Raw genomic sequence first — 25900 nt, forward strand, 5'->3', positions numbered from 1 at the left:
CTAATAATCACAAGGGTTTCAATAGGGTCCTTGCACCGGAGTGCTCGGACCCTAATATCACATGGGACCACCCAGAGAAACTGGCATCACTGTCTACAGATCCACAGTTTAGGACAAGACAACCAACACACAACGACCAAGAACCAAAGAACATCATCTTTGCTAACCACCAGTAAGCTGTAAGAGTTTTCTTTGAGATTAATTGTGTTTTTATCTTATCTCTCAGGATTTGTATTCATCAAAAAATCAGTGCAATATCACTGATATGTGCAATAATGTAATGTTCAAGAACTAGTACTTGTGCATATTTTGGGTTATTTTATTTTTGTACTACATTCCTTAAATGTTTGCGTTATCTTTGCTGCTGTAACACTGCAAATTCCCCCACTGTGGGATCAACAAAGGGTTATCGTCATCTTATTTTGTCTTATCTTAACAATCATCAACTGCTTTGTTTCTGTTGATCATCTCAGCAAGATGTCTCAGAGAAGCAACACAAGCAGAGGCCGAGGAGGATTTACGAACCCCCCTCAACGCGCTGCTCGAAAAAACTTACCTTCCGACCTCTCTGGGATGCAGCAATCTCTGGACGCCTCAATCTGCCGGATCGAAGAGCTCCTCAGAGAAAAGAGGCGCTTCCTTCAGCAGGCCGAGGCTGCCAGCTACCTCATCAGCCAGCTGGAGGCACTTCTGGAAAAAAGCCAGAAGAAATGCAAAGAGCTGGAGGCAGGAAAAAGCCAGACTGTCCAGCTGAAGTAAGACGCCTCTTCAAGACGAGCTGAGGGAGCAGCTCAGGGAGAAGGAGAGTGAGATCCTGAGACTCTCTGAGCTGCTGAAAGAAAATGGCAAAGTCCGAAAACAACAGCTTGAGGAACAAAATATAAGATTGACAGCAGAAGAAAAAGCCGCAAGATGAAAATATGTTGCAAAAGGAGGAGAAGCTCAGTCTGGAGAAGGCTGAGAAAGGGTTGCTGATAAATGAGGACAGGTCAGACAAACCAAAGACTCCAGGAGCAAATAAACAAACTGGACGAGCAGAATTACAGTCTGCAGACAAAAAGCAAAGAGCTGCTGCAGGACAATCAAACACTGGCTCTGAGCGAGACTGTGATGGAGCACAGACTGGTGAGGCTGAGGGAGGAGAAGCAGCACCAGGACCTAAAGAACGATGAAGAAATCCAGAGGCTGAGACATGTCAATGTCTCCCTGTGTGTGACGGTCTCCAGCATCAAGGACCAGATGCTGGCTAAAGAGACTGAACACCAGCAGAGACAAGAACACTGGAGGACTCAGCTCAATGCTCTGGAGAAGCTAAATGAGGAGGTGGAGACAGAAAAAAGAGAGATGGAGGAGAAGATATCCTGAATGTGTCATCTTGTTTTTGAATTATGACAACCTCATAGTTCATGTTTATACCATTCCCACAGTGTTTAAAATGACTGGATTTATTTTTAACTCTGAGACTTTGCTATCGGTGGCCTTATTTTATAAATTCCACCCCCATAGCCCCATAGCTGTTTCAACCTTACATGTACCTTACCTACATTTTTTTTTGTTAATTTCCTTTAGTATTGTTTTACAATTCAGTATCTTTGTCTTTGCATCTATCTTACATTTATTATTGAATTTACAGACCACAAAAACTTTGGTCTATCAAATAACAGGGCTGTTGTTTTATTGAAAGGACACCATTCGTCAAAGATGTTGTTCATATGCTTGAGCCAGAAACACTTTTCAAAACACAACTACATTTTCTCAATTAGCTGGAACTTCAAGCAAACACATCTTTCTCCATATAGCCAAAATCATTTAAACATGAACAATATCAACACATGGCAATCTGGTCAGTGGATTTCTGAGGACTTATTTGATCCAGATATTACATTCAAATAAAACCTGTTTTGATGTAACATTTACAGTTGTGATTCTTAAAATGTGTCCACGATCATGTAGGAAGTCATACTGTGGTAGCAGATGATGTTTGGATGATGTTTGGATCTTTGTATGGAACAGCCTCGACATCTGGTGACTAACAGGAACCAACAGATTAACAACACTGTACAGTATGTAGCAGTATAAAATATCTGCACACCCTAACTACTAGTATTCATGTTGACAACGCCTACTTTCGTGCCTTTTATTCTTCGACATTGTGAGAAACTTCTTTCCTCAATCTTCAGGTGAGCATCTTTTCAAACAAAAATAAATACGTTTAAAATACATAGCTAGAGAGGGCTTTTGCTCAGGTTTCGTCAGCACAATACATGTATCTATAGTGAAATACTATACAACTTCAAGTATTTTCTGTGTTGATTTAGTGCTGTGCAGGCAGAGGACACATAAGCATTCCAACAAAATCCAGCGACACCAACGTTGTGATCTCAAACAAACACATTAGTGACCGAAAACAGTCTGCAAACATTACAGAGGCCAACACACACTCAAATACACAACATGACCTCGCTTTAGGCTAGAAGCTCAATTTCAAGTGACAGAAATCAGTTCACAAACTGTCCACTCTATTCTGCAGGCACAGAGTCGGGACCCTCGTCCCGAAGGACGGCTGTCTCTAGGACGTCAGAGGTTGGCGTGTCGGGCGGCTCTTGAGAGAGATCTTCAGAGCATCTGCTCACGGTGGGTGAGACCACATCTGGACTCGTGTCACACGACTCTGTGCTCTGCTCAGACGTGGCTGTTGTAGTTGTTGTGGCAACACTTGGGGGAACAGGGTCAAACTCATCATCGTCATCCTCCAGGATTGGTGACTCGTGGATATCTGTCAGGAAAAAAATGATGTTTTAGAAATGTTGTCTAGATAAGCTGATATTGAGAAGTTCATGTTGGTAATGAAAACAAACTCACTGCTGAAAGCTTCTGGGTACTGCTTAGCGATCTTCCCTTTTAGTGTCCTGGAGAGGCAGAGGAGACCAGTAATCAGAGGGTGTGTGTGTGTTTATGTGGGTTTGCACTGGGGGAGTAGTGGCTTACCGGATCCTTCTGAAGACACTGTCCAGATCCTTCTTCATCTCCACAAGGGTGCGAGTGTGGAGTAGGAAGCGTTCGTTCATCTGCTGCAGTCGCACATTAGACAGTCCATTAAAGTTGATCAGCATTTCGTTGGTTTTCTCAAAGCGGTCGAGCCTGTTTTCCCAAAAACGAAGCAATGAGACAGCGACCTTCAAAGTCACATTTATTTATAAAGCCTGTTTAAAAACAACAATTAGACCAAAATGCTGCACAACTGAAATAGCAATAGAGATAAATCTGATTAAAAACAAAAGATATAACAGAAAGCGGGATGAAGTCAGAGTGTCAAGTACTTGAATCGAATATTAGAGGGAAGAGGTGAGTCTTGAGCAGAGACCTAAAAGTTTCTAAAATCTAAGCACTAAAGCACGTGTGTGATCAAACTATACAATCTCAGGCTTATTTTCACTAAGACTGAAAAAGTTTAAATCCATCCAGATTTTAATATATTTTAGTAATCCAACCAGGGATCTTCATAGAATTTTCAGTTCTATAAAGAATAAGACAGCTGAGAGGATCACAGATAACCTGACCTACACACAGCAGTCCATCCAGTTCATATTTACTAGTATGAAGCAGCAGAAGAGCCACATCACAGCGTGTCACTCACATGTGTCTCTGAGCCTGGATGATGGCGTTCACGTCCTCAGAGTTGACCATGCTCAGCATCCTGTTACAGAACACGCCAGATGCTGTGGGCTCCACCATGATGACGAGCAGGACGAGAGACCTGCAGGAATAAACCTTTATTTACAAAAGTGCGAGCAGCATAAGAGCCACAAAGGTCAACGCCAGTCGGTTAAAGCTAAACAATGGAAACAATGGACACAGACAGCGCCGATATTTGCACTAACTAGTTAGATTTCTTAACGTATATAATCCTCAACAGAGGCAGTAAACGTCAGATATGAACATTTTTCCTCTGTGACATTTTATTAAGCTCAACTTCACTGTTAGCATGCTATAAACCCACTCACTATCGCGTTAGCTTGCAGGCTAAAACAACAAATGGAGCAACAAAATGACGTTACCTCCCTCAGGTCCAACAGGGGTTGTTTGTCGACTTTAGATTTTCTAAATAGCAGATTAAAACTACATCTACAGCTGCCTCTAAAACAATAACACAGCCCTTCCGTATTTGTTCTCACTTCCTGTCATATGACCAGCTTGTCCGTCTTCTTTATTGGGTTGACCGGAAGTTGGAACACCCAGCGTAAAGGCGCTTTATCGCCACCTACCGGACTGGAGCAGCAGTTTAGCAGATTAGTGAATAAATAAATACAATTTTAACATTTCTTATTTTATCCTGTTCCCTTTAGGTATTTAATTAGGTGACGGTATATCCCCCATGTCCAAGGAGGTTCCCTATAGTGATATTAATGCTGAACATGCTGTGTGAACATCTATCACTTTGGTATTTTCTATTTTTTTTGAAGTCTAGTTTAAGTCTAATGTGTCCTATTCTATGACCAGTAATCCTCCTTCTTCTTTTCTGTTCTTACGCTGCCTCCTTCCCTTAAACCCACCAGTTTGTAGATGTTATAAATGTGTCTAGTTGTGTTATTTATGTCTTCTTGCTGTGCTTCTTGCATCTTTCTCTCTTTTTTTTGGACTGATTTACTCTCAGCTTTACTCAGCACAATTTTCATGTTTACTTTTGTGATTTGACTGATTGTTTGGCCAGTATTTCAATAACCTCATTTCCCTCTACGCCTCTCCTCTAAACCAAGCCTCCATCTGACCCATATTTTTAAAATTCAAAGGGAAGATTTTCTCTGACATGATCTCCTTGATTTAATACTTGTGGGTGTTGACCAGCTTTCAGACGCAATTAGCGCATTACCTTAGTTGTTCTAATCTTTGTAGATGATGTATGATCAGTTGCAAATACTGATCTGAGGTTCTTTGTTTAATAACTGCCTCATTTTGGGGGTGAAAACTGCAGCTCCTGTACATCTGGTTTAGGGTCTTTTTTAGCCATTTATAAATAACACAAACTTGTCTACACACTGCTGCTTAGTGTAATTTAGTACGATCCTCTCATCAGGTGCCTGTTTGGACTTCTTCTTCACTTGTTGCTGTGTATATAAATCCATTGATATCATCACAAACAACCAGGGCAGAATCACTGAACACGGGACTGAACTGTGCGTTACATAATCCTGCTCTTCCTGTAGTTCTATTTCCTACCGACCCAAAGCTTTTAACACGGGTGTCACTGTGCTTCCAGCAGGCCTGCAGCGTGGCCTGTGCAGGGTGTCAGCTGCTTTGATTGTACAGATCAACTAACGAGCTTTGCTCTCCTTATACATAATAACGCTTCCCACATTTCTACTTTTTTAAGTTGCATTGCAGCATCTGGAGACCCCGTTCAGGTTGCTTTTCTTCTTTTTGTTATTGGTTGATTGAAAACCAACATTAAAGGTGCACATCAGTTAGTTTCTTTTCTTTTTCTTTTCTGTGCTAATTAAAAACGTATATCATTAACAGATGAAAGTGCTTATTGTTGTTGTTTTTCAGATGCAGAAATGTTCAAAATCAAAAGTAAATATCAGTAAAGTAGAAAACATATACACCTATATAATAATGTAACGTTATTTATTGTGTACACACATTAATTTGGGCTTATTTTAATGTTAAAGTTTTACCATGTTGATTTATGTTGCCTATTAAGTTATGCATGATTAGCTTTTCACTTTGCTCAGTTTATTACAGAATCATTTCACTATATGTAGTTGCAGCACCTTGTTCTTTTACATGTGTACCATTCTAGTAGATTTCACGGTATACTGATGACTTGACTGAGAGTTATTTTTATTCCTACCTGACATTGGAACAGATGTGAATCTAGCAGTGGGGGACGAACAGGAGCTGCAGAGGTTAAGGTCAGATGTTTACAGTCCTGCAGTGTTGGTGTTGATTAAAGAAGATATTCAAACATTTCCCATAAACTGCTTTATCACCTACAACCCACAGTTTGGAGAACACTGACCACTAAGAAATCAGGGCTAGAATAGGGGGGAAAAAAAAAAAGAAAAAGAAAACTGAAATGCATATTCTTACAGACTGACTGGAAAAGAGGAGAAAAAAAAGCATGTTGTTGAGATGTTATCCAAAATAATGGCTGTTTTATCTGACAATATTTAGTCATACCTTTGGAAACATCCCAAGGAAGCACACACCTTTTATTGCATCGTCCAAAATTTTTTGCCTGAAGTAAAATGAGCCCAGACAAAGCATTGCAATGATAAAGTAATACTCCAGAAGATAGAGACATAATAGTACAAAACTGAATGTATTTTAACTGCGCTGCATGGGTAATACTTCAATAATAAATTACTTAACTTGAACAAGTGGTCGTCATGTGTGTCATTTTCAGTAGCCATCCATCCATCATCTATACACCACTTAATCCTCACTAGGGTCACGGGGTGCTGGAGTCTATCCCAGCTGACTCAGGGTGAAGGCAGGGGACACCCTGGACAGGTCACCAGTCTATCACAGGGCTACACTTAGAGACAGACAACCAAGCACACTCACACTCACACCTACGGACAATTTAGAATCACCAATTAACCTCAACATGTTTTTGGACTGTGTGGGAGGAAGCTGGAGAAGCTGGAGAGAACCCACGCTGCACGGGGAGAACATGGAGACTCCACACAGAAAGATTCTGGGTGTCCTCACCGGGACGCGAACAGGCGACCTTCTTGCTGCGAGGCAACGATGTTAACCACCGAGGCACCTTGCAGCCCTAATTTTCAGTATGAATCTCTAGAGAAATAAAACTCATGTCACTTATTCTTCCAGTTAGTATTTGAAAACCAACCTGCTCAAAAGATGAAAAAAGCGTTACCTGCCAAAACCAAACACTTACCTGTTTTAAAATGTAGTGATTATCTTTTTTTTCTTTTGAGAAACATGATATGAAAGCAAAAATGTCAGTGTTAGTTTTAGACTTAGTGTATTTGAATTGAGATATTTCTCATCTTTTTTTGGGGTGTTAATGTGGAATGTATGACTTCATATACTGTCATGTTTGGAAGATGTACAGGATCAGGTGGGTAACTTTCCCTTTCCCATCTTTTCTCCTCCTTTAATTTGGAACAGCCTCCATTCTGGCTTTACACCAATAAACGTACCGACTCCAGGCTTCCAGAAAACTCACAAAATTACTTTTATTAAGGGACAAGTAAAAAAAGTACATGATGTATAAAAAATACAAAACCGCTTTGTCTAACTCGTAAGCTAAGTAAATGCATAGCGACAGTACATGCAAGTCTACAGTAAGGTATCCTACTATGGTAACCTACAAATCTGTAACATCTTTAAGCTACAAGGTAAAAAGGGAGAAGCACAGTTTGGTTGCAATCTATCAGTCGTTTCAGTCTACATGATTCGGATCCAAAAAAGTGATGATACAGAATAAGTTAGGTTGCACGCAACTCAACCGATGAGTAAATAAATACTTAACAACATTTTCACAAAATATTGACAACCGGTAATTCAACGCAATGTTTTAAAACGGAGCCTGCGTGAGAATTACATTCGTTTTCTGAATAAAAACAAAAAAGATGAAATAAAAACCGTACTACACAGAAGCTAACGGTGGAAAGAATTCATAGTTTTTAAAAACACCTCTAAGCAGGGATGCAGTGATACAAATAAATATAAAATAAATAAATAATGAAACCTATATAAGAGCCGTACTGACTCGCCCAACCCTTTATGTACACGACACACCCTCTGCTCCCGACTACAACATCACATGTATGAAAATTTTTTCATATTAGTGTTCTTTTTTTTTTTTTTTTTTAGAATACCATAAACATACATACAAATGACCTCGGACAAGCACAAGTGTCCATAGAAAACCTGCATTGATTTGACATTGGGTGAATTTCAATGTGCTTTGGCTTTCATTTGATAAATAAAGTAATATTAGGCTATATATCACAACACATTTGTGGTATATAAGAGGCAATGGCATAGAATTTTCAGCTTGTATAAAGTCATTTACCATATACTGACCCGGGAATGAAGGAAATCACTGATATTGATATTGCTGAATGACTATAGACCGATTTTTTTGTGTTTTACTGTTATTGTGTGGTATTATTATGGAAAGACACTTTTATTTTTCCGTTTTTTTTTCTTCTTTACATATAAAAATAAGTTAAAACTTCAGAGAAATGGATCCAAAAAATAAAAGTAAGATTTACAATTTCTATAAGGCCATGCAAATTTTTTTTTTTCTTTCTTTCTTTCTTTCTTCAGAAGACTCATGCATCAGATCGTTAGGTCTTTTGGATGAGTGGGCTTTGCCATTCATGCAAAAAAAATGCACTGTGTGTTTGCTGAGGCCACAATAAATATAGCTACTGTCCCTTTTCTTTTTTTGTTCCTTAATACCAATCCAGAATTAACACTAGCACTGTCTGTAACACATAATTAAGGCTGGTGTATTTGCTGTTGAAGCTGTGAATAGGCCTTATTTGAATGGGACCCACATTTGCACACAGAAACGCTAAATCCAGTCTACGAACAGAAACTCTTTGATAGGAGCGGATGTCATTGTGAGCAAGACAGGAAAAAAAAAAAAACACAAGGGCTACTGTACAGGTCTGTGCTCCGTCAGTGTAAAGTGTCATTCATTCCAAAACGGGATATCCACCATTTCAACAAAAAAAAAAAAGAAAGAGAGAGATATCTGCTCTTCACAAAGACAGCATTATATTAGTCATCTGAACATATATGCTTATAAAATATCCACACTTTGAGAAATGTTGTTTTTGAAATGTTAAAATGAGTAATGGATTTCAAGTAGCACCTTTTTTTTTTCTTTTTTTTTTTTTTCTGCAAATAAGTGGATCTATTGCGTTTTGGAATAAAGTCTGTTAAATGTACCAGCAAAACCAGAGCTCCAGCATTTTTATCTAAAGTAGATCGATAACACCAACAGATGACGGTCCATCGTCAGGATGGCGAGAATATTAAATACAAAAAAAGAAAAAAAAAAGAGAGACAAAGTGGAAACACAACAGTCCATAAGTTACCATTTAAACATAATAAAACAATCCTCCAACGTTATTATAGAGAAGACCAAAGGATTTTCAGCTGCTTTATGATTGAAGGCAATCTGAGGCAACTTCTTTCTGTGAGTGCTCGAGAGACCAAATAAAAAAAAAAAAAAACAAACCAGCACCCCAAGATTTTCTTCAACAGATGTGTGCAAGGGAGGCGTCTGCTTTACCAGCCGTCCTCCGTCACCGCCTCGCTCAGGGTCGGGGGCGTCGTCGTGGAGACGCACAGCTGAGCGGGCTCCGCGTCCTCGTCGCGCGCAGGTGTCTCCTTCACTTCCGCTTCCGTCTGGGATTTCTCCACGCCCGCCTGGCCCTCCTCCACCTCCACCTCTTCCTCCTCGTCGTCCTCGTCCTCCTCGTCTTCCTCCTCCTCCTGCTCCTGCTGCTGCTGCTGCTGCTGCTGCTGCTGCTGTCGCTGTTTGTTGCGGCAGCACGGTTTGAACAGGTGGGGGTCGATGAGCACCTCGCCGAAGCGGCCCTTGTAGATGATTCCGCAGCACACCTTTTGCCTGGACAGAGCATGAAAGGTCGTCGTATTTAAGAGTTTGAAACAAGACGAAAACTATTAAAAATCTGTGTGTTTTACATGCTTTATGCCATTTAGAGCATCCATCCATCATCTATACACTGCTTAATCCTCATTAGGGTCATGGGGGGCTGGAGTCTATCCCAGCTGACTCAGGGTGAAGGCAGGTTCACCTGGACAGGTCACCAGTCTATCACAGGGCTACACTTAGAGACAGACAACCAAGCACACTCACATTCACACCTACAGACAATTTAGAATCACCAATTAACCTCAACATGTTTTTGGACTGTGGGAGGAGCCGGAGAACCTGGAGAGAACCCACGCTGCACGGGGAGAACATGGAGACTCCACACAGAAAGATCCCGGGTGTCCTCACCTTCTTGCTGCGAGGCAACAATGCTAACCACCGCCCCACCATGCAGCCCCCCATTTAGAGCATTTAAATAAAATGCACAGCAATGGGCCTTTTTTAAAGCTGTCATTTTGGATTGTCACAGCACAAATAAATGACTGTGTTCCATTTAGTCTTAAAGTCCTGCTCACTGCCCTAAACAACCATGGCTGGAAGGAGACAGAAGCGTCTTCTGTGCTGTATGACACAGTTAAAACGACAGAAATCAGATAAAAAGAGAAACTAAAGTTGAGTTTCTTTGATTAGTTCGAGGGCGCTTCATTGAGTTGGGTCACTGTGAAGAAAAATGTGCCTCATCTATGGTTTTCCTGCTATGACGAGCCAGAATGTCTGCTGTGAAATGATTTCCTCTGACGAAGACTGAAGGTCAGTGTGAAAGTTTTAAAATGTATTTAAAAGTTCCACATTTCAGGTATTAAATGCATTATCTTTGATTGTGTAACTAGTTTTGCTGTGAAGGATTTCAAGTCCCCTCAAGCTGTTTTCATGATAATGAACACAAACCACCGGCTGTCTGGAGGCAAGGAAGTGGACTCAGAAACTAGAAAAGAAGGTCTATTAAACTAAACATCCAACAACAGGTGAATGCAATTTGTAGTTATTGGCCAAAGCGTGCAGAAAAAAAACTTTTACATTCAGTAGGATTAGATCTTGTAGGTAGAGATGCAGCTGTCAGATTCTATTTAATCTTTATTTTTAAGGCAAATTCTGTTAAATATTCCATCATCAACTAGAATAGAGAATGTCAAGGGAAAAATTCATGTAACTACACCTCCAACTTTATTCAGCTGGCGTGACAGACATCAGATTGTATTCTCGTAGATTAACTGCTTGAGTTCCTTGAAGACGTTCCACCTCTCACCCAAGAGGCTTCATCAGTTCTGACTGACTAGTTGGGAGTTCCACATACTTCTATCCTTAAGGAGCCGTTAACACCTGAGTTTCGGCTTCAGTTGGGGGTTTGTGCTCACACCAGGGGGGAGGTGAAACCACGACCTGGATGACTGAGAATCTTCACAGACATCAGGCTTGTATGAAATTAAAGCCGTTTCACGCCCACATGAGTGTTTCTAACTGCCCTGATTAGGATGTTCAAGCACTCTTGTCTCATTAATACCACATTGTGAGCTGAATTTTAAGTAAATATATACTTATATATCCATATCGGTATCAGTAGAGAAATCTGCGTTTTTTTCTGCGGTATCAGATATAAGGGAGAGCGCTTTGATTTTTCCTTCCTCTGTTCTGCCAGCCTGACAGTGATCATAAAATAAACAGCGGACACAACATGCAGCTGTGCCACGTGTCATGTTTAATTGGCGTCACTTTGAAACAGCAGCTCCGAGGCAAAGAGTTCTTATTTGGCCTTGACTCCTCTCTCCTTCTGTCTCGTCCTCGCCTCCTCTGCTTGCGTCCGTGGTGGGAGGAGACAAGGAGAGGAGTCGAGGAAAGGAATCGAGGATGTTGAAACTCTACAGAGCTCTAATCAGGCAAAACACCTGAGTGCAGGGGCGGACTGTTAACATTTAGTGAAAGCTCTTTGGTTTTTCATAGGGATGCATGACATATCAGCGACCACATCGGTATCGGCCGATATTAGCGTTTTTTCCCATATATCGGTATCGGTCTGATGAACAAATTTAGAAAAACTGATGATCGTCTAACATGAGCAGCTTCATCTCTACATTTGATGCTGCTGCTATTTTATTTACTTATGTTTTTACTTAAATGGTCCTGGACTTGAGCATTAAATATGTCTAAATATGTTTTACTTTTTTTACGTAATAAAGAAGACAATGTGGTCTAATTGGGCTTCTTTAGAATAGTTTTCACATTCTCACAGCTTACTTACACTCATTTTTCGGTGTGAAGAAAAATCGAATATCGACATCGGTAATATCGGCGAAATCAGAAATTTTAATATCGAGTATCGGTATCGGCCAGAAATGTTAATATCGTGCATCACTAGTTTTTCACATGATGCCGTTTTATGTACGTAGCATCGAAAACTAGCCATTCCAAATTGAGAATAATGATTCTGCTTCACTGTGCGACTCACCTCTTCCAGTAAGTGAGGTCCAGAAATGAGAAAACAGGGGAGCGGCTGGATCCTGGGCTGAGCTCGGTGTCGGACCCGTCGTCTGACAGGTTGCTGTAGCTGGGAGACTGAGCCGGAGAGGCACTGGAGGTGGTGCTGTGGGCGTCTGAATCTGGTGGGCAGAACAAAGCACGAAAAACTCACCGGTGTGTTGCATCAAACAGCCAATCTGCTCTCTAACAATGAAAGAAGTGAGTCAACTGAACCATTAACGCGCAGCTAACATTGTTTACAACATATGCTGTGTACATTTGCAGTCATTTTTTATTTTTTTATTTAACCAGGAAGTCCCATTGAGATTCAAAATCTCTTTTGCAACAGACACCTGTCCAAGGTAGCAGCCAATCACAACAGAACAACTGTTAAAACACGGTGGACCTCTGAAGAAAAACAATCACGTCTCCGTCACCACACTCTTTATGAAGCTGTTGAAGAAATTCTACCCATAGTCCTGATGTGAAGTCTGCTGTCGTGGGTCTTTATTAGTATTCCGGTCTATGTTGGGCTCACCAGCACAGAGCATGTGATGGTAAACCGACTCAGAACATTTGCAGCGTTCCACCTTTTATAGGCTAAAGTCAGAAGGGAGGGAGGGGCCTGCTGGTAAACAGTGACTAGTGGTTAATTAGCATACAGTTGCTAATTAATGGGGGCAGGAAAGAGAACAATGAACAAAAGGTGATGGGATCAAAGGGTGTGGAGACCATCAAAACAAGAGAGAATGACTTTCTTCATCAGTGCCCTGGAATTGATTAATTGATGTGAGTGTTTGTAATCTACGATCTTTCTGCAGATTATTCCAAACCCATGGGGCGTAGGAGGAAAATGCAGTTAAAACCTGGGATATGTTGGAGGAGCGTAGCTGGTAACTAACAGAGCTGACACAGAGAAGGTTGCAAAGGTAGGCTGGAAGTTTACCCAGTATTGCTTTATGAATGAAAGTGTAGCGGTGATGTCCAAGAATGCAGTGGTGAGGGAGGGACTTTGTAATGAAGCTGCATCTCAAACATGTCAGCGTAATCAATCACAGACAAGATGCAAATAAATACATCATAAATATCTCTATTACTTTTTTAAAATCATTTCAAATTCCCTGAATCTGCAACGCTTGCTGTTTGTTTGACTCCTTCTTTTAAAATTCTCTCCTCGTCAGCGTTCACCGTAGTCTAATTCCTTGTATGCGAGGGAATAAAACTGATTCCGATTCTTCTCTAACACTATTTCTGTGATGCCAAAATGCAGAACTAACTGTTTCTCTTAAGCTCCTTCTGCAGCCTGCTGATCTGACTCGGCCGCGCTTTCTTGGAGATGGACTTGATCTTCTTGGGCCTGGAAGTGATCTTTAGGCTGGGACCTCCTCTGGCATCAACAACCTGGAAACAAGAGATAGAATTCAGGTATTTTATGTATGTATGTATGTATGTATGTATGTATGTATGTATGTATTTATTTATTTATTTATTTATTTATTATCATAACCCAGTAGCAGCAGGACCACAATGTCAGTCAGCACTGTGATCCAAACTCACATGATTCCAGTTCTTCTTGGTTCCCACAGGAAGCTTTTTCCATCGCTTCACCAGGAGCACGCAGGCGTTACAGATGTCTCCGGATCGCGTTTCACTCAACCTGCGAGACAAACGCAGTTCGTGATGGAGTGACAAGAGCGAAGGAGGAGGGAAGCTGTCAGATCAATGAGGTGCGTGTGTCCTACACACCACAGCCTCTCCTCCGCAAACCACCACGTGTTCAGGTGTGTCTCTTACCCGAAACAGCTCCTGAAGTCTTTCTCGTAGCGCTTGCTGTCGGTGAAACGGGAGCTGGATGACTTTGCGCGGCAGATGCAGCAGCCGTCCAAACTCCTGTACATCTTCGGCTTGTGAAAGCCAAACATCTGAGCAAAGAGAAAGAGGAGAGAGGAAAAAAATAAAGGGGGGGATTTAAACACCTCAGACTCTCATCATGTGTTGACTGCAGCACCTCCCTGCAGCCTCTGGTTTGGATCAGAGGTCACGTTTGGCTCTTAAAACCCCCAAAAAATCACTTGAGCCTTTTTAAAATTAATAAAAACATGATTTCTTACCAACAACATTCACTGAAAGCGGGTTTTTGAGGGAGCATCTCTGCGCTCTGACCCACATGGGGGGGAAGTAGGTCAACAGTCAGACAGCGTGTCAGACAGATAATGTCACCATGCTGCGCGCACAGGATTCACGCTTCGTTTTGGAAACTCAACATCTAATGTAAGCACGCACTTAGTCCGAGCCTCCGGGATGCATTATTGGTGATGGCTGAAGACGAACTACTAAATAATGCCGGAGAGATGCCAAAAAAAATATCAAACGTGTCTGGGGGAAGAGGGGGAAATAACCGGAGGGGGGGAAAAATGCAATAAGCGCACCGATTACGCAGAGGAATTATGATTTATGTTGCTAGGCAAAAATGTAATCTGCACAGCACATGTAGACCTGAACTGCGGCAAAACTGCGAGCCGCGCCCCCCAGACTGGGTTTTTTTTTTTTTTTTCTTGCCATCAGTCCTCGGGGTCTTCTGACAGTGCGGTGCCACAGAGAGCAGACAGAGAGCAGCGCAAACCAAAGAGCTCTCACTCCGCTGCGCATATCACGCACCGCGCACAGCTGGGCATCGTGGAAGGAAATCAAGATATTTCCTCTCCTGATGTCTGAAGATACCCGAGTTAAGTGTGACAGATGACACGAGCAGCAGACAGCATGATGGATGAGATGGAAAAAAATAAATAAAAATCACACTGGGGATGATTTTCAGCAGCAAGAAATGTAAAAAATGCAAATGTGTAGATATTATAAACATGGAATTGCAATCAGCTACTCAATTTATTACGATTAAATGATTATTTTCTCAAATGATTGATCAGAAAATGGTGATAAATGTCTCTCAGTGTTTCTCAAAGCCACAGATGGTGTCCTTGAATGCACCGTTTTGTCCACAACCCCCCAAAATATTCACTTTAAAATCAGAGAGAAGTAAAGAAGGAAGCTGGAATCACACTTAAAAACAACTCAAACGGATTAATTAGTGAATTAAATAATAATGAAATCAACTGTTGCAGCTCTAATCTGTGTGCAGCTTTAACATGTGTTTTAAAAAATACAGCAAAATTATGAATTCAATCATGCCAGTAACACAATGCATCACACGTCAGAATGCATTCAAGTCATATTTCAAAGTGCAAAACTGACCTAAAAGCCACCATTGCACAGTTTCATTTGCAGAAACTTGCACATAAACAGCCGTCCCGTGATTATACAGAGGTCGAACTTATAATTCTCTTTAATCAGCACCGAGATTGCAAATCTCTGTAAATCTGTTTTATGCCAGAGCCCAAACTAAGACAGCAGCATGTTTACAGGCCGTTACTGAGGGGTCACGCAACCAACGTCTACTGGAGCATATGAGGGAAATAATGAAATCTGAAATGATAGATGGGGGAATGATCATGTACATGGCAACTAATTCAGGCTCATTTTGTAGGTATGGTTTGTAAATTAAAAAAAAAAAAAAAAACACCTCAGATCAGCTTGGTGCGCTGGAGTAGAGCCGAACATTCGACGGAGCAATGTGTGATATCATTTATTAAAGCTTCATTGAATATTTCTTGTGTAAGAGGTTTGTTTGTGGACGAGAGACCATCCAAATGATAACTGTTGTATAATCTAACACAAGGATGAGAAATTTAGGATTTAAAGGGACTCAAATGTGTATTTTTTTCAACCATCACAAAAGGTGTGACTGTCATAGATTTGCCAACATGACAAAAATTGAAAATAAAAATAGAAATTGCATTTTTTTAAACACTTTCTCTCGAGTTTAAAAGACAATTTCACCTCAGAAATGGTCAAAAATAACAAATAGATTTCTGTTAAATAAAGTAAAACAGACTTTATTGTACAACGATCCTGATAATAAATAAATAAGTTGTGACAAAAGCTGTCAGATTTTGTGCTAACTAATAAATAATAATATATATAATGTGTTTAATAAGGATAGGATAAGATCTGATTAATTATTAAATGGGATCTTTCCGTAAACAACCTGTGACATTGGAACCTGCAGGTCATTTGTGGCACAGGAGCAGAATCTAAGTATTAAATATTATGCAATCAGGTGGGGAAAAAATAAACCCTTGCTCTTATTATAAATCCTAAAACTGCAGCCTTGGCGATTTGCAAACTGCATTTCTTATTTGTCCACATTTCCACCTTCGCGTGTCTCATCTCTGAGGCGCAGACGATCTCTGCAGCAGAATACAGTACGTGACGCAACTCAACATGGCAACACACTTCAAAGGCGGAGGCAATGTGGAGAAGGGGGTGTGATGCGATTTTCCGCAAAAAAAAAAAAAAAAAAAAGCTGGAATATTAAAGTTAAACTGTAAAAATCCCAAAGAAAGCTGCGGGACTCTCGTTAATAACGCTCCAGCTTGCTAGAATAGAAGAAGACACGGAGAAATGCACTTGTTTTTATCGAGAGAAAAGTGCAAGTCGCCAAATTCACCGCCCACTTCCAGCGAGGAAGCATGGCATGCCACACGACCTGCTTCATGCGCACCCATTTTATGATGACCGTCCTCTGCACGACGATGCCCGACTTTCCCCCTCCTCCTCCTCCTCCTCCTCCTCTTCCTCCTCCACAACTTCACAAAAACCGAGCTTAACGTATTTCCAAAGCAAAAAAATAATAATAATATCCGGAGCGCAGCAGCGACGACAAGCCGACGGTGTAATTTGATCTTTACTCTTTGTTATTCCAGAGCCGTGTCACTGCAACATCCAACTACATGTGCGCGAAGTTCAAAGCGACTGAAAAGTGCACACTTTCTACAACCGAACCGCTTTTTAAGTTCTTAATTTTTTAGCCGGTTTGAGCCTCGTGAGGCGTTCACGGGTAGTTTTGTGTGTGCGCGGCGGCTGTTTTTGTTGACAGCAGCAGCAGCCCGCGTGTTGAGACGCATCCCTGCTCGGGGTGGGCGTGAGACATCCAACTTGGCTTATTTAGCAAAATGTGGAGCACACTGCGGGCTGCACACGCCGCTGCAGCCGCGTTGTTGCACACCTAAGCTGTGTTTTACGCGCAACACTTGAGTTCAATCGGCGGCTGCTTTTCCTCCCCCTCCAGCCAGAAACAAGCCACCGAGCCACCAACAACAACAACAGCCGTCCAGCCGCTCCTCGCGTCTGCATGCGAAGCGCCTCCTGACACCATTTAAACGCGCCTCAGCCTTCCTCCCCCCACTTTCCGCGGCTACTTGAACTGTTTTAAAAAAGAAGGCGAGCCGCACATGGAGCAGCCCGTCCTGCAGCAGGGCCTAAAACACAGCGATTGTTCTGAGACAACTCGGAGCTTGTTTTGAATTACACATCCGACAGAGCAGCCAAACACTCTCCAAACCGCCTCGGACGCGCGGCGCCGCCAACGCGCACTTCCTTACCTTGGTTGCAAGTTGCGTGAAGCTGATATAAAGTGATAAGTCCCCGCAGCGCGTCGTTACGATGTGACTATTATGAAAATCAACCCGCATCAGTAACCCGCTTCTCTTGTTGATGTCTGCGCCTGTGGACGGGACTGGATAGTTGTGGAGCCAGTGCGCATGCGTCGTATCCACACCTCCATTTCAGAGTAGAGCAGAAGGCGTTTTTCTTTTTCTTCAATCAAACTATTTACATAAACGACGTCTGACGTGGCCGTGCGTCTGCATGCTACTGGCCTTATAAGGATGGGAACATTGCGCGGGAACAGGGGGCTCGGCCCCGGTTGCTATGGCACATTGGAGAATGTAAGCAAGGGGGCGGGGCCTGTCGTTTTACTACAGAGCGCCAGATGGCCTGTCTGGAGGCCTACGGTTTTTAGGAGGCTCGGCGTCTAGCACGGACACGGGCTTTGTTGATTTGAATTGCGTGACAACAGAGCAGATTAGTGGTAAATAAAAGGTGGGTTCAACTTGGTCTCCATCCAGTGGTCAGTTTAGGCCGAACAGGCGCTTGTAGCAGCAGCAGCAGCAGCAGCAGCAGCAGCAGCAGCACGCCATCATCCCAGAGGGGGCTGAGCCCAGCCCAGCAGTCTGTGGATGTTAACCTCTTAATTGCACCATTTTCAAGTTATTTCAGAGTGAAATGAATATAAAGTGGGAGACGCTGTGTTCTCTGCAGAGGAGGATCGCCCCACTTGTCTTCTGCTCTCGGCCCATGTTCCATGTGGATGTCTCAGTAAGTGCAGAAGAGTTATTATTGAATTAGAATTAGTCTTATTTATGATGTAAAGGTGGGCCTTGGAAACATCAGTTTTTATAAATGATGTGCCAAAAGATGCAGGTGCTAGAGGAAAAACTTCACCCTAAAAGCCCCAAAATAAATAACTAATAATAATCAGAGAGAAAATATGTCTTAATGTTTGAGTTGGGTGTGTTTGTACAATTTATATAATTTGCTATAGTTTTATCAGAATATTTAAACGACTGAGGTAAAATTAGAAAGGTTCTAACTTGAATATTAACATTTATTAGATAAATTGGTACCAGCAATCTTGGCTTGGCGCCTGTTGATTTGAATAAAATAAAATAAAATCAGCCTTTATTAAACCTGCAGTGGGGAAATTTGCTATATACAGTAAATAACAGTGACTTGAAAAAAAAGCAAAACAAAAAAAACACCAAAACCTCAGTCCATGTTTGGCCTAATAGATCAGGACATAACTCTTCCTCCACCGTCTCTCACCTGCACCTTGTTGCCTTCATCCTCTTTTCTTTTTGAAAAAGCCTTTTATATCCACAGCTTTCAAACCTTCCCTTTGTGAATTGCTTAACTGGCTACCACCAGATATCAACAGTGACACGCTCTGTAACCAGCGTGCTCTCTTCTGCACGCTCACACAAAATGTGCCAAGTGGAATGAAGTCAATCTGCCGCTTGAAGGACAAACAGAGGAAAAAAAAACATGCTTGCGTTTTTGATCGGTGATATCAGATTATTTTGGAGGGCTCTGAGGCCTGATTGGAATGACAGATGAATAAACCCAGTGTTTGTTGGCCAGGACTAACAATCCTACTGCATCATTCTATCATCACATCTATCATTTAGTATTTACAGGGGAGCATAGACTGCGAGTAGCTGTGTTGTATATTTCACATGCAAAATCTGAAGGAAACTAAAAGGGCGACAGCCTGAGTTACTGCCTGGTTATCATGGAGCCTTAAATTACAGACTGGTGATCAAAGTGTCACTGTAATCCGTCCTCCCTACGCCTTATAAAGAACCGTAATCTGTGTCGAGACACCTCAGTTTGTCTTTGAAAACATGCTCCGTGAATCTTAATAGAAATTACAAGCTACACATGAGCATTGGAGGGAGTTTTCACATCCTTTACTTGAGTATTAATACTGTAAAAATACACTTTACTGCAGTAACAGTGTTCAGTGCAGAAAATGCCCTCATTACAGTATTAGGTTATTATCATTCTTAAAAGCAGGATTTTATTGCTGCAGTTGGTTGAGATGGAGCTCAATTTGAATTATTTTGTGTCTTAATGCTACTGATGAGTATTTTCTTTATGAATTAATCTGCTGATTTTTTTTTCTTTCATTGGTGGTTTGGTTTGTAAACATTTTGAAAATAGTGAGAAATGCTTTTCCATGTGCTCGAAGCAAATATCAAAATAGCTGACTGATTTATCGACGAATTATTTCAGTTGTGTAAAAAGTAAGGTAGCTTAATTTATAACTGCAAATTATTCATAAGCTCTTCATATTTTTTTATATACAGGAATTTTAATTTGTAAAATAACTAGTAGCTTAAGGTGTAATAAATGTAGTGAAGTAAAAAGTAGAATATTTCTCACCGATATGTAGAGAAGCAGTACATAGAAATGACTTATGTAAAATAAAAGTATTGCCGATTTGTGCTTCAGTACAGTATTTGAGCAAATGTACTCAGTTACATTCCTCCTCTTTACAAAACCTTCAGTATTATTTAGTTGAATTACATGATTTGCACCATCCTCATAATGATCCAACAGTTCTTTTTCAGAGAGCGCAGAACAAAAACACTGCTTCGGTTGGTCAAGTTTGCATTCATCAAATGCTTCTAAATGGCACAAAGAAACAACAGCAGGACAAGTGACTTATTTCAATATTAACTTTATTCTTCAACAGCACACGTCATAAATAACAGTTCATTATTGCTTTCTCTAATCTGTATTTAAACGGTAATAGAGGCTTGGTCATCGTGGGTTACATAGTGCTTGCAGGATAGTGCAGGAGGCAGCATTTTCATAATTCTTCAGCTGTTAAATCAAACGTGACATCAACATAATACCTAGCGTTTTTTTTACCGACCTGTGCTCTATTCACTGTCTGATTTTTTTTTAGAAACAAAACAGCATGACTCGTATCCACATGAGAAAACGTGGAGTCTATCGGTCGCACACGGACACAAACAAGATGCCTTTATACAGAAAAAAAAGTATGCCACAAATTCATTACACTGTAAGAACCGATGGGGAAACGATTCAAACGGGATGGATCGAGTCTATCAAAGATCTGACGAAGCAAAAATATTTACAATGAGAGAGAGGAGGGGGATAAAAGCCTTCTGACAAAATGACAAACACTATTTGAACTGACACAACTAGGACACCAGTTCGGATCCAGTGTTTCACCAACTGAGGAGTTTTTTTTGTTTTTTTTTTTCATGAGCACAACTCGCATGTGACCCCAAACTGAAATAAACAATGAGAAACAGGCCAGACATCACACAGTAGAACAAGAGCATAATAATAGAACAGTTTTAACATTATAGAGAGGGAGCATTATTTTTCTTGAGTATATTTACTAAGATATTCAATAAATGAAGTCAAGAAAAATGACAATAATCATAAGAATAATAATAATAAGGCCTGAGTCCTGACATCTCAGATCACAACACCAGAAGACGGAGAACAAACAAACAAACAGATTCTGGCCATGCATGTGCTTAGTTTAAAATTCAAGTGCAAGCAATACAGCAGTAGGAGGAGCAGTTATAGTTGCCCCCCCCAGGGTCAGGTACAGTAAATGACGTGAGCGGGGAAAATATCTACGGTGGATGTGAGTGTTATCGATGACTCTCTTTCTCTTCGAGGAAACAGAATTTCACAGTGTAAACAAGCAGAGGACTATTTCCTGAAGCAAATACAGTGTATAAGACATTTACATCAGTGAACAAGGCAATATGTTTGGTGCTTGAGTTGCCAGTGACTTCATCCGGTCCGCTGGCTGGTTTTAATGATAAAGTCAAGTGTCTCAAAGTACCTCCGTTTTTTTCCCCCCGTCCGGATGGAAAGATGAACAACCCAGCAGCGTGGGTTACAGACCAGAGCCCGGTCTCAGGGTCAGAGGTCGACCCCTTTAACCAGCGCCGTCTCCAGGGTGACGCTGAACTCGTTTAGCGTGTGCAGGATGCGAGACAGGGAGTGGACGGCGGCGCGGTCCCTCAGCAGAGCGCCGTCCTCGTACGTCCGGGCGGTCAGGGGACACTCGGCCAGCAGGGGGAGCCACTGGGAGAGAAGCCGGTCCCTGCAGAGAGACGCACCAGCAGTAATGGTGTCATAAATATATGATGAAGTTTGGTATTGAATTGAAAGCAAACAAGCACCGTGTAGTTTTTCACTTTCGGCCTCACAGAGCGGAAATGCTTTTGGGTTTCATTAACCTTGATGATGTCGAGTTCATTCAATGTCAGGGCAAACCACAAACAGGAGAGCTGGTGTTTTAATTAGGCACGACAGAGCCCAAGTAAATTTCTCAATTGTTCCGGCTTTGTTGGCGAGAAAAATGATGAAAAACAGAAAAGACAGACTGGCAAGGTCAGCGTCTTCTATCAAAACATTACTGAAAACCTTCTTTTATCAAAAGGCTGTTCCTCTTAAGTGGTTTGTTTGTATTTATTTTATTTTGTTCTTCTATATTCCATGTTGGTTTGCCCATCTTTATATCCTTTGCATGATGCTTATTGTATTTTTCTTCTATATATTTGGTGCTTCGTCTGCTTGGTGCTTCAAACTTCATTATTGAAAGCTGCTAAACAAATGCAGTTACAGACCACCCGCTGTTTTATCACGATAGCGCTGCACATAAATACACGGTCCACATGGGGTATTTAATTTTTTAAAAATTGGTTTTTAAATTGTTTTAAACAGCTTTACTGTTGCCTCTATTGACTCTTGACTGTATTTTTTGCACGGATTGACCATTTTTGTACTGATGGTGTCAAAATATCCCAACAAAAATTGTAAAAGTGGTTTTTAATCACTTTATAAATTACTTTGCGACAAACAACATGTAGCCACCATTGTTTATACGTTTCTTTTTCTACCAACAGTTGGTGCAAGTCAAGTTTTTATGACTTAATCAGAAATATGGATGATATTTTTGTGTATGTGTGGCTGATTTCTTATGCAAAATAGTTCAGTGTGAGAAAAATATAATAACTTTAGTAAGAGGAATATTTTCAAATTATATCTCTATTTCTACATTGAATATAGATTATATATCTGTATTTTTAATTCCTAACATTAGTGTCAGTCCAATTATTTCTGGAGTTAAATGTCTTTCATATTCAATAACTTTCTTATCTGTGGCTGCTCTTTTGCACCATCAGCAATATGAGGAGGGGGATTTATTTTTTTGTAAATGTCCTCTTCAAGCCTAGTTCAAACTTGTTTTCTCTTGTGTTTTGGGAGAGTTTTCCCAAGTCTGACTTTGGGTTACTCTCTGGATCTCTTTAAACTGTCATTTTAAAAGTTATGTGCGGTCACCTGATTCCCAGGCAGACGAACAGCTGGAATTTGCCCTCCTTTCCGATGTTTCGGGGCGAGGCGTTGATGGCGTTGACGTAGTGGCACAGTGAGTCGCAGGGCGGACCTCTGGTCAGCGTTGATCCGTGCAGGTCGCCCATCTGATCGGCCGTCTCCATGGAAACGACAGCCTTCTCTGTGGGAGAGAGTCGGCGACACTTAGTAGTTTATAACTTATTAATACTGCGACGAGACAAGAGAAAACAGCGGAGATGGATGGTGTAACACTGGTTGATAGCAAAACATATCAATCACGCTTTGTGGCCTGTAACTGGAGAAGCTAAATTCACACCGACTGCCACTAGATGGAGTCGGGAAAACAGAGGTCACTTTATCAGGACTTACCCACAAAGTCCCAAACAAACACATTCCTCTGGAAGAGACGGTTGGACTTGAAGCCATGGAGGAGGAACTTCTCCAGCGAAAGCACCAGCCCTCCTTCACCGCACAACAACACCGTCAGGTTTCCCCTCTGAAACGACACAAACAGAGTTAACGGAGGCTCGTCTTACAATCAGTAAATCCCTTCGTGTGTGGGGCAGAAGGAGCTGCCGTTTCTCCAAATCCTCCACAGCAGTGATCAGTTTGTTTCAGTTTTAAAAGCCTCTTTTATTTATTTATTAAAGAAATAAACAGAACAGAGCATATGCTTGCACTTTAAAGGCTGTGCACTTGTAAATATTATTAAAATGAATTGAAAACCCACTAAAAAACTAAAAAAAAGAGTCTCTCCAGAGCTTTTAAGTTGTTGTGGAGATGAGATGCACAAGAGAAAGAAATGAGGCTCGTGCTGGAGCGGTCGGGGTAATGAACCATGTTGGAGATAAAAAATAACACACGCAGGAGGCTGACAGTCGCTGCAAAGATACTCTTCTGCGCATTAAACACTTTGTCAGCCGACAAGATAAATGAACGCAGGAGCCGAATCATGCTCGCTATTACAGCCACACACCTCTTGTTCAGGTTTGTGGAAATGCTTCACAAGGTTATTCGCCGCCTCCCTCATGTCCTCCTGCACTTCCACTGACAGCATTCCTGAAAAGATGAATGAAGAAGAGTCACGGATAGAAACATGAGGACGGCTGACGATGAACACGAGGGGGACAGAACAGGGGGCTCAACAGAAAGGTGATACAGGAGCAGAATCTGTTATTGTAATGAGCTGCCCAAACAAGTAGGTCAGCTATTGTACTGAAGAATGTGCTCTTTGTCAGTACGTACTGCTCCGGCTGCCAAGCGATCCCAGCACCGTCCGAACACTCTGAGAAGGAGAGGCCAGCTCCGGAGGCGTCCCTGTCCACCTTCCAGCATCCTCCTCCGCACCAGGTGACACCAGCTGACCAATGAGGACTCTTTCCAAGCTGCCGTCGCCCACGCCTTTCCCCAGCCATCGGCCGCACGGAAACCTGAAAAGACAGAAGGAGCGTACGTGTCCAAGATTTAAAAAACAAATGATGACTAATCATTCAAAAGGCAGCCTGTTTACTAAAACAAAACTGTAGATTTGGCTTTTGAGTGATTTGTTATCTACCATAAACGTACAGGAAGCTGACACATGCTCTAGACAATGCAGTCACTTATTCTCTCCTGTATGTTATTACCATCTCATCAGAGTGTTTAGGAAGTTTAGACATCCAGTATTTGATTGTCAGGCTCATTTAGATGCCACCGTATCTTCTCGTACATGCCTCTGCTGTGCTGTGAGGTTACGTTTACCGACGAGAGAACGGTCAGAAGGTGGATCTTACTTGTAGGTGTGTCCGGTGATCTCGTTGTACACCATCACACAGTCAATCAGACACTTGGCCAGCAGGCCCGAGTTCTCCTGTCCGAGCTGCAGAGTGCTCAGCCTGCCCAGGTTCTTGCACTGACATGGAAAAAAAGCACAAGTAAGAGTAACTCTACGTGCGTCTGCCTCAGGTTTGATGTTCATGTATCCGCAGAAGAGTGAATACAAACCTGGAAAAAGATTTCTTGTGTATTCTTTGGGATCTGTCTAACTCCTGAATCACCCAGTTCTCCTGACACACACACCCAGGGATTAACTGTTGCCATCGCGATGCTCAGCTTCTTCATGGGTATTATGACAACACGATATGGAATACCTGAGGGCACACAGGAGACAACGGGTTTATTATGCATTCAAGCTCTTTTCTTCCCTCTTGAACCCTTTGGATCGCAAGCAGTTTCTGACTGGGTTTTTTTTTTTAAACTGTGAGCTCAGTTTTTATTGAAATATAAAGTCCTTCACCTCTGTGGGAACAGCACAACCATGACTAGAAGTAGAGAGAAGTCAGAAATGTCTTTTGTGCAGAATAAGAAAAGTATAATGCCATAGATCATTTAAAAAAAGAAGAAATACAATTGAATTCATTTATGTAACAAAAAATGAAAAAGTCTGGTCTGTAACACGTACAGCATCTTTCAAAGAGCCCACAGGTGTTGCTGGAAAAATGTTGGGAATCTACATACTATAGAGATTCAAAATCTTTGTTTTATTTCTGTAATTGTCTCCTTTGGGCTTCCTGTAAACACGACCTGCAGTTCTACGTGTTTCAACCAAAAGGTTTTTTTTTAATTTTTAGTTTATTTTTTTATTTTTTTTTTTAAACAGAATCTTGTTAGAGATGAATTAAGATTTAAAGTTTCCTACAGGAACAGCACATCACAGATCAGCAGCTCAAGGAGCATCGTGAAGTTAAAATCTGATGATTATTTTTGCTTGAACAGTTTCTGGCTCTGATAAATGGTGTAATTTTGGTGATTTTATGTCTTTCAAACCCGCCAGTAGGTTTTGGCCTTCAGACTGTTACATTTTCTTACTCCTGTCACAACACTCTGAGTACATTTTCACAGCATTGGAGCAACTTTATCTGAGGTCAGAGT

At 41.4% G+C, this 25900-nt stretch overlaps 3 protein-coding genes across 3 annotated transcripts; all 3 read right to left on the reverse strand.

Moving 5' to 3' along the window:
• Window positions 1-1644: 1644 nt before the first annotated feature.
• Window positions 1645-4173, reverse strand: kxd1 (KxDL motif containing 1). Its single transcript, XM_008306596.1, has 5 exons — window positions 4059-4173; window positions 3638-3757; window positions 2989-3141; window positions 2863-2909; window positions 1645-2776 (listed from the first exon to the last, which is right to left on the reverse strand). The coding sequence occupies exons 2-5, from the start codon at window positions 3733-3735 to the stop codon at window positions 2520-2522; spliced, it is 555 nt and encodes a 184-aa protein (XP_008304818.1). The 5' UTR covers window positions 3736-3757; window positions 4059-4173; the 3' UTR covers window positions 1645-2519.
• Window positions 4174-7180: 3007 nt separating this feature from the next.
• On the reverse strand, window positions 7181-17724 carry LOC103376222 (protein FAM60A-like). The gene is made up of 6 exons (XM_008306597.1): window positions 17620-17724; window positions 13916-14043; window positions 13679-13778; window positions 13399-13522; window positions 12111-12261; window positions 7181-9619 (listed from the first exon to the last, which is right to left on the reverse strand). Exons 1-6 carry the CDS (start codon window positions 17707-17709, stop codon window positions 9277-9279), a joined length of 936 nt encoding a protein of 311 aa, XP_008304819.1. The 5' UTR covers window positions 17710-17724; the 3' UTR covers window positions 7181-9276.
• A 2578-nt stretch (window positions 17725-20302) lies between these two features.
• LOC103376223 (DENN domain-containing protein 5B-like) lies at window positions 20303-25130 on the reverse strand. Its single transcript, XM_008306598.1, has 7 exons — window positions 24974-25130; window positions 24763-24881; window positions 24236-24420; window positions 23967-24049; window positions 23360-23486; window positions 22976-23150; window positions 20303-21734 (listed from the first exon to the last, which is right to left on the reverse strand). Exons 1-7 carry the CDS (start codon window positions 25088-25090, stop codon window positions 21551-21553), a joined length of 990 nt encoding a protein of 329 aa, XP_008304820.1. The 5' UTR covers window positions 25091-25130; the 3' UTR covers window positions 20303-21550.
• Window positions 25131-25900: the final 770 nt, after the last annotated feature.

Source organism: Stegastes partitus, unplaced genomic scaffold (genome assembly GCF_000690725.1).
Source record: "Stegastes partitus isolate 25-593 unplaced genomic scaffold, Stegastes_partitus-1.0.2 Scaffold3719, whole genome shotgun sequence".
In the NCBI taxonomy this organism is placed as follows: domain Eukaryota; kingdom Metazoa; phylum Chordata; class Actinopteri; family Pomacentridae; genus Stegastes; species Stegastes partitus.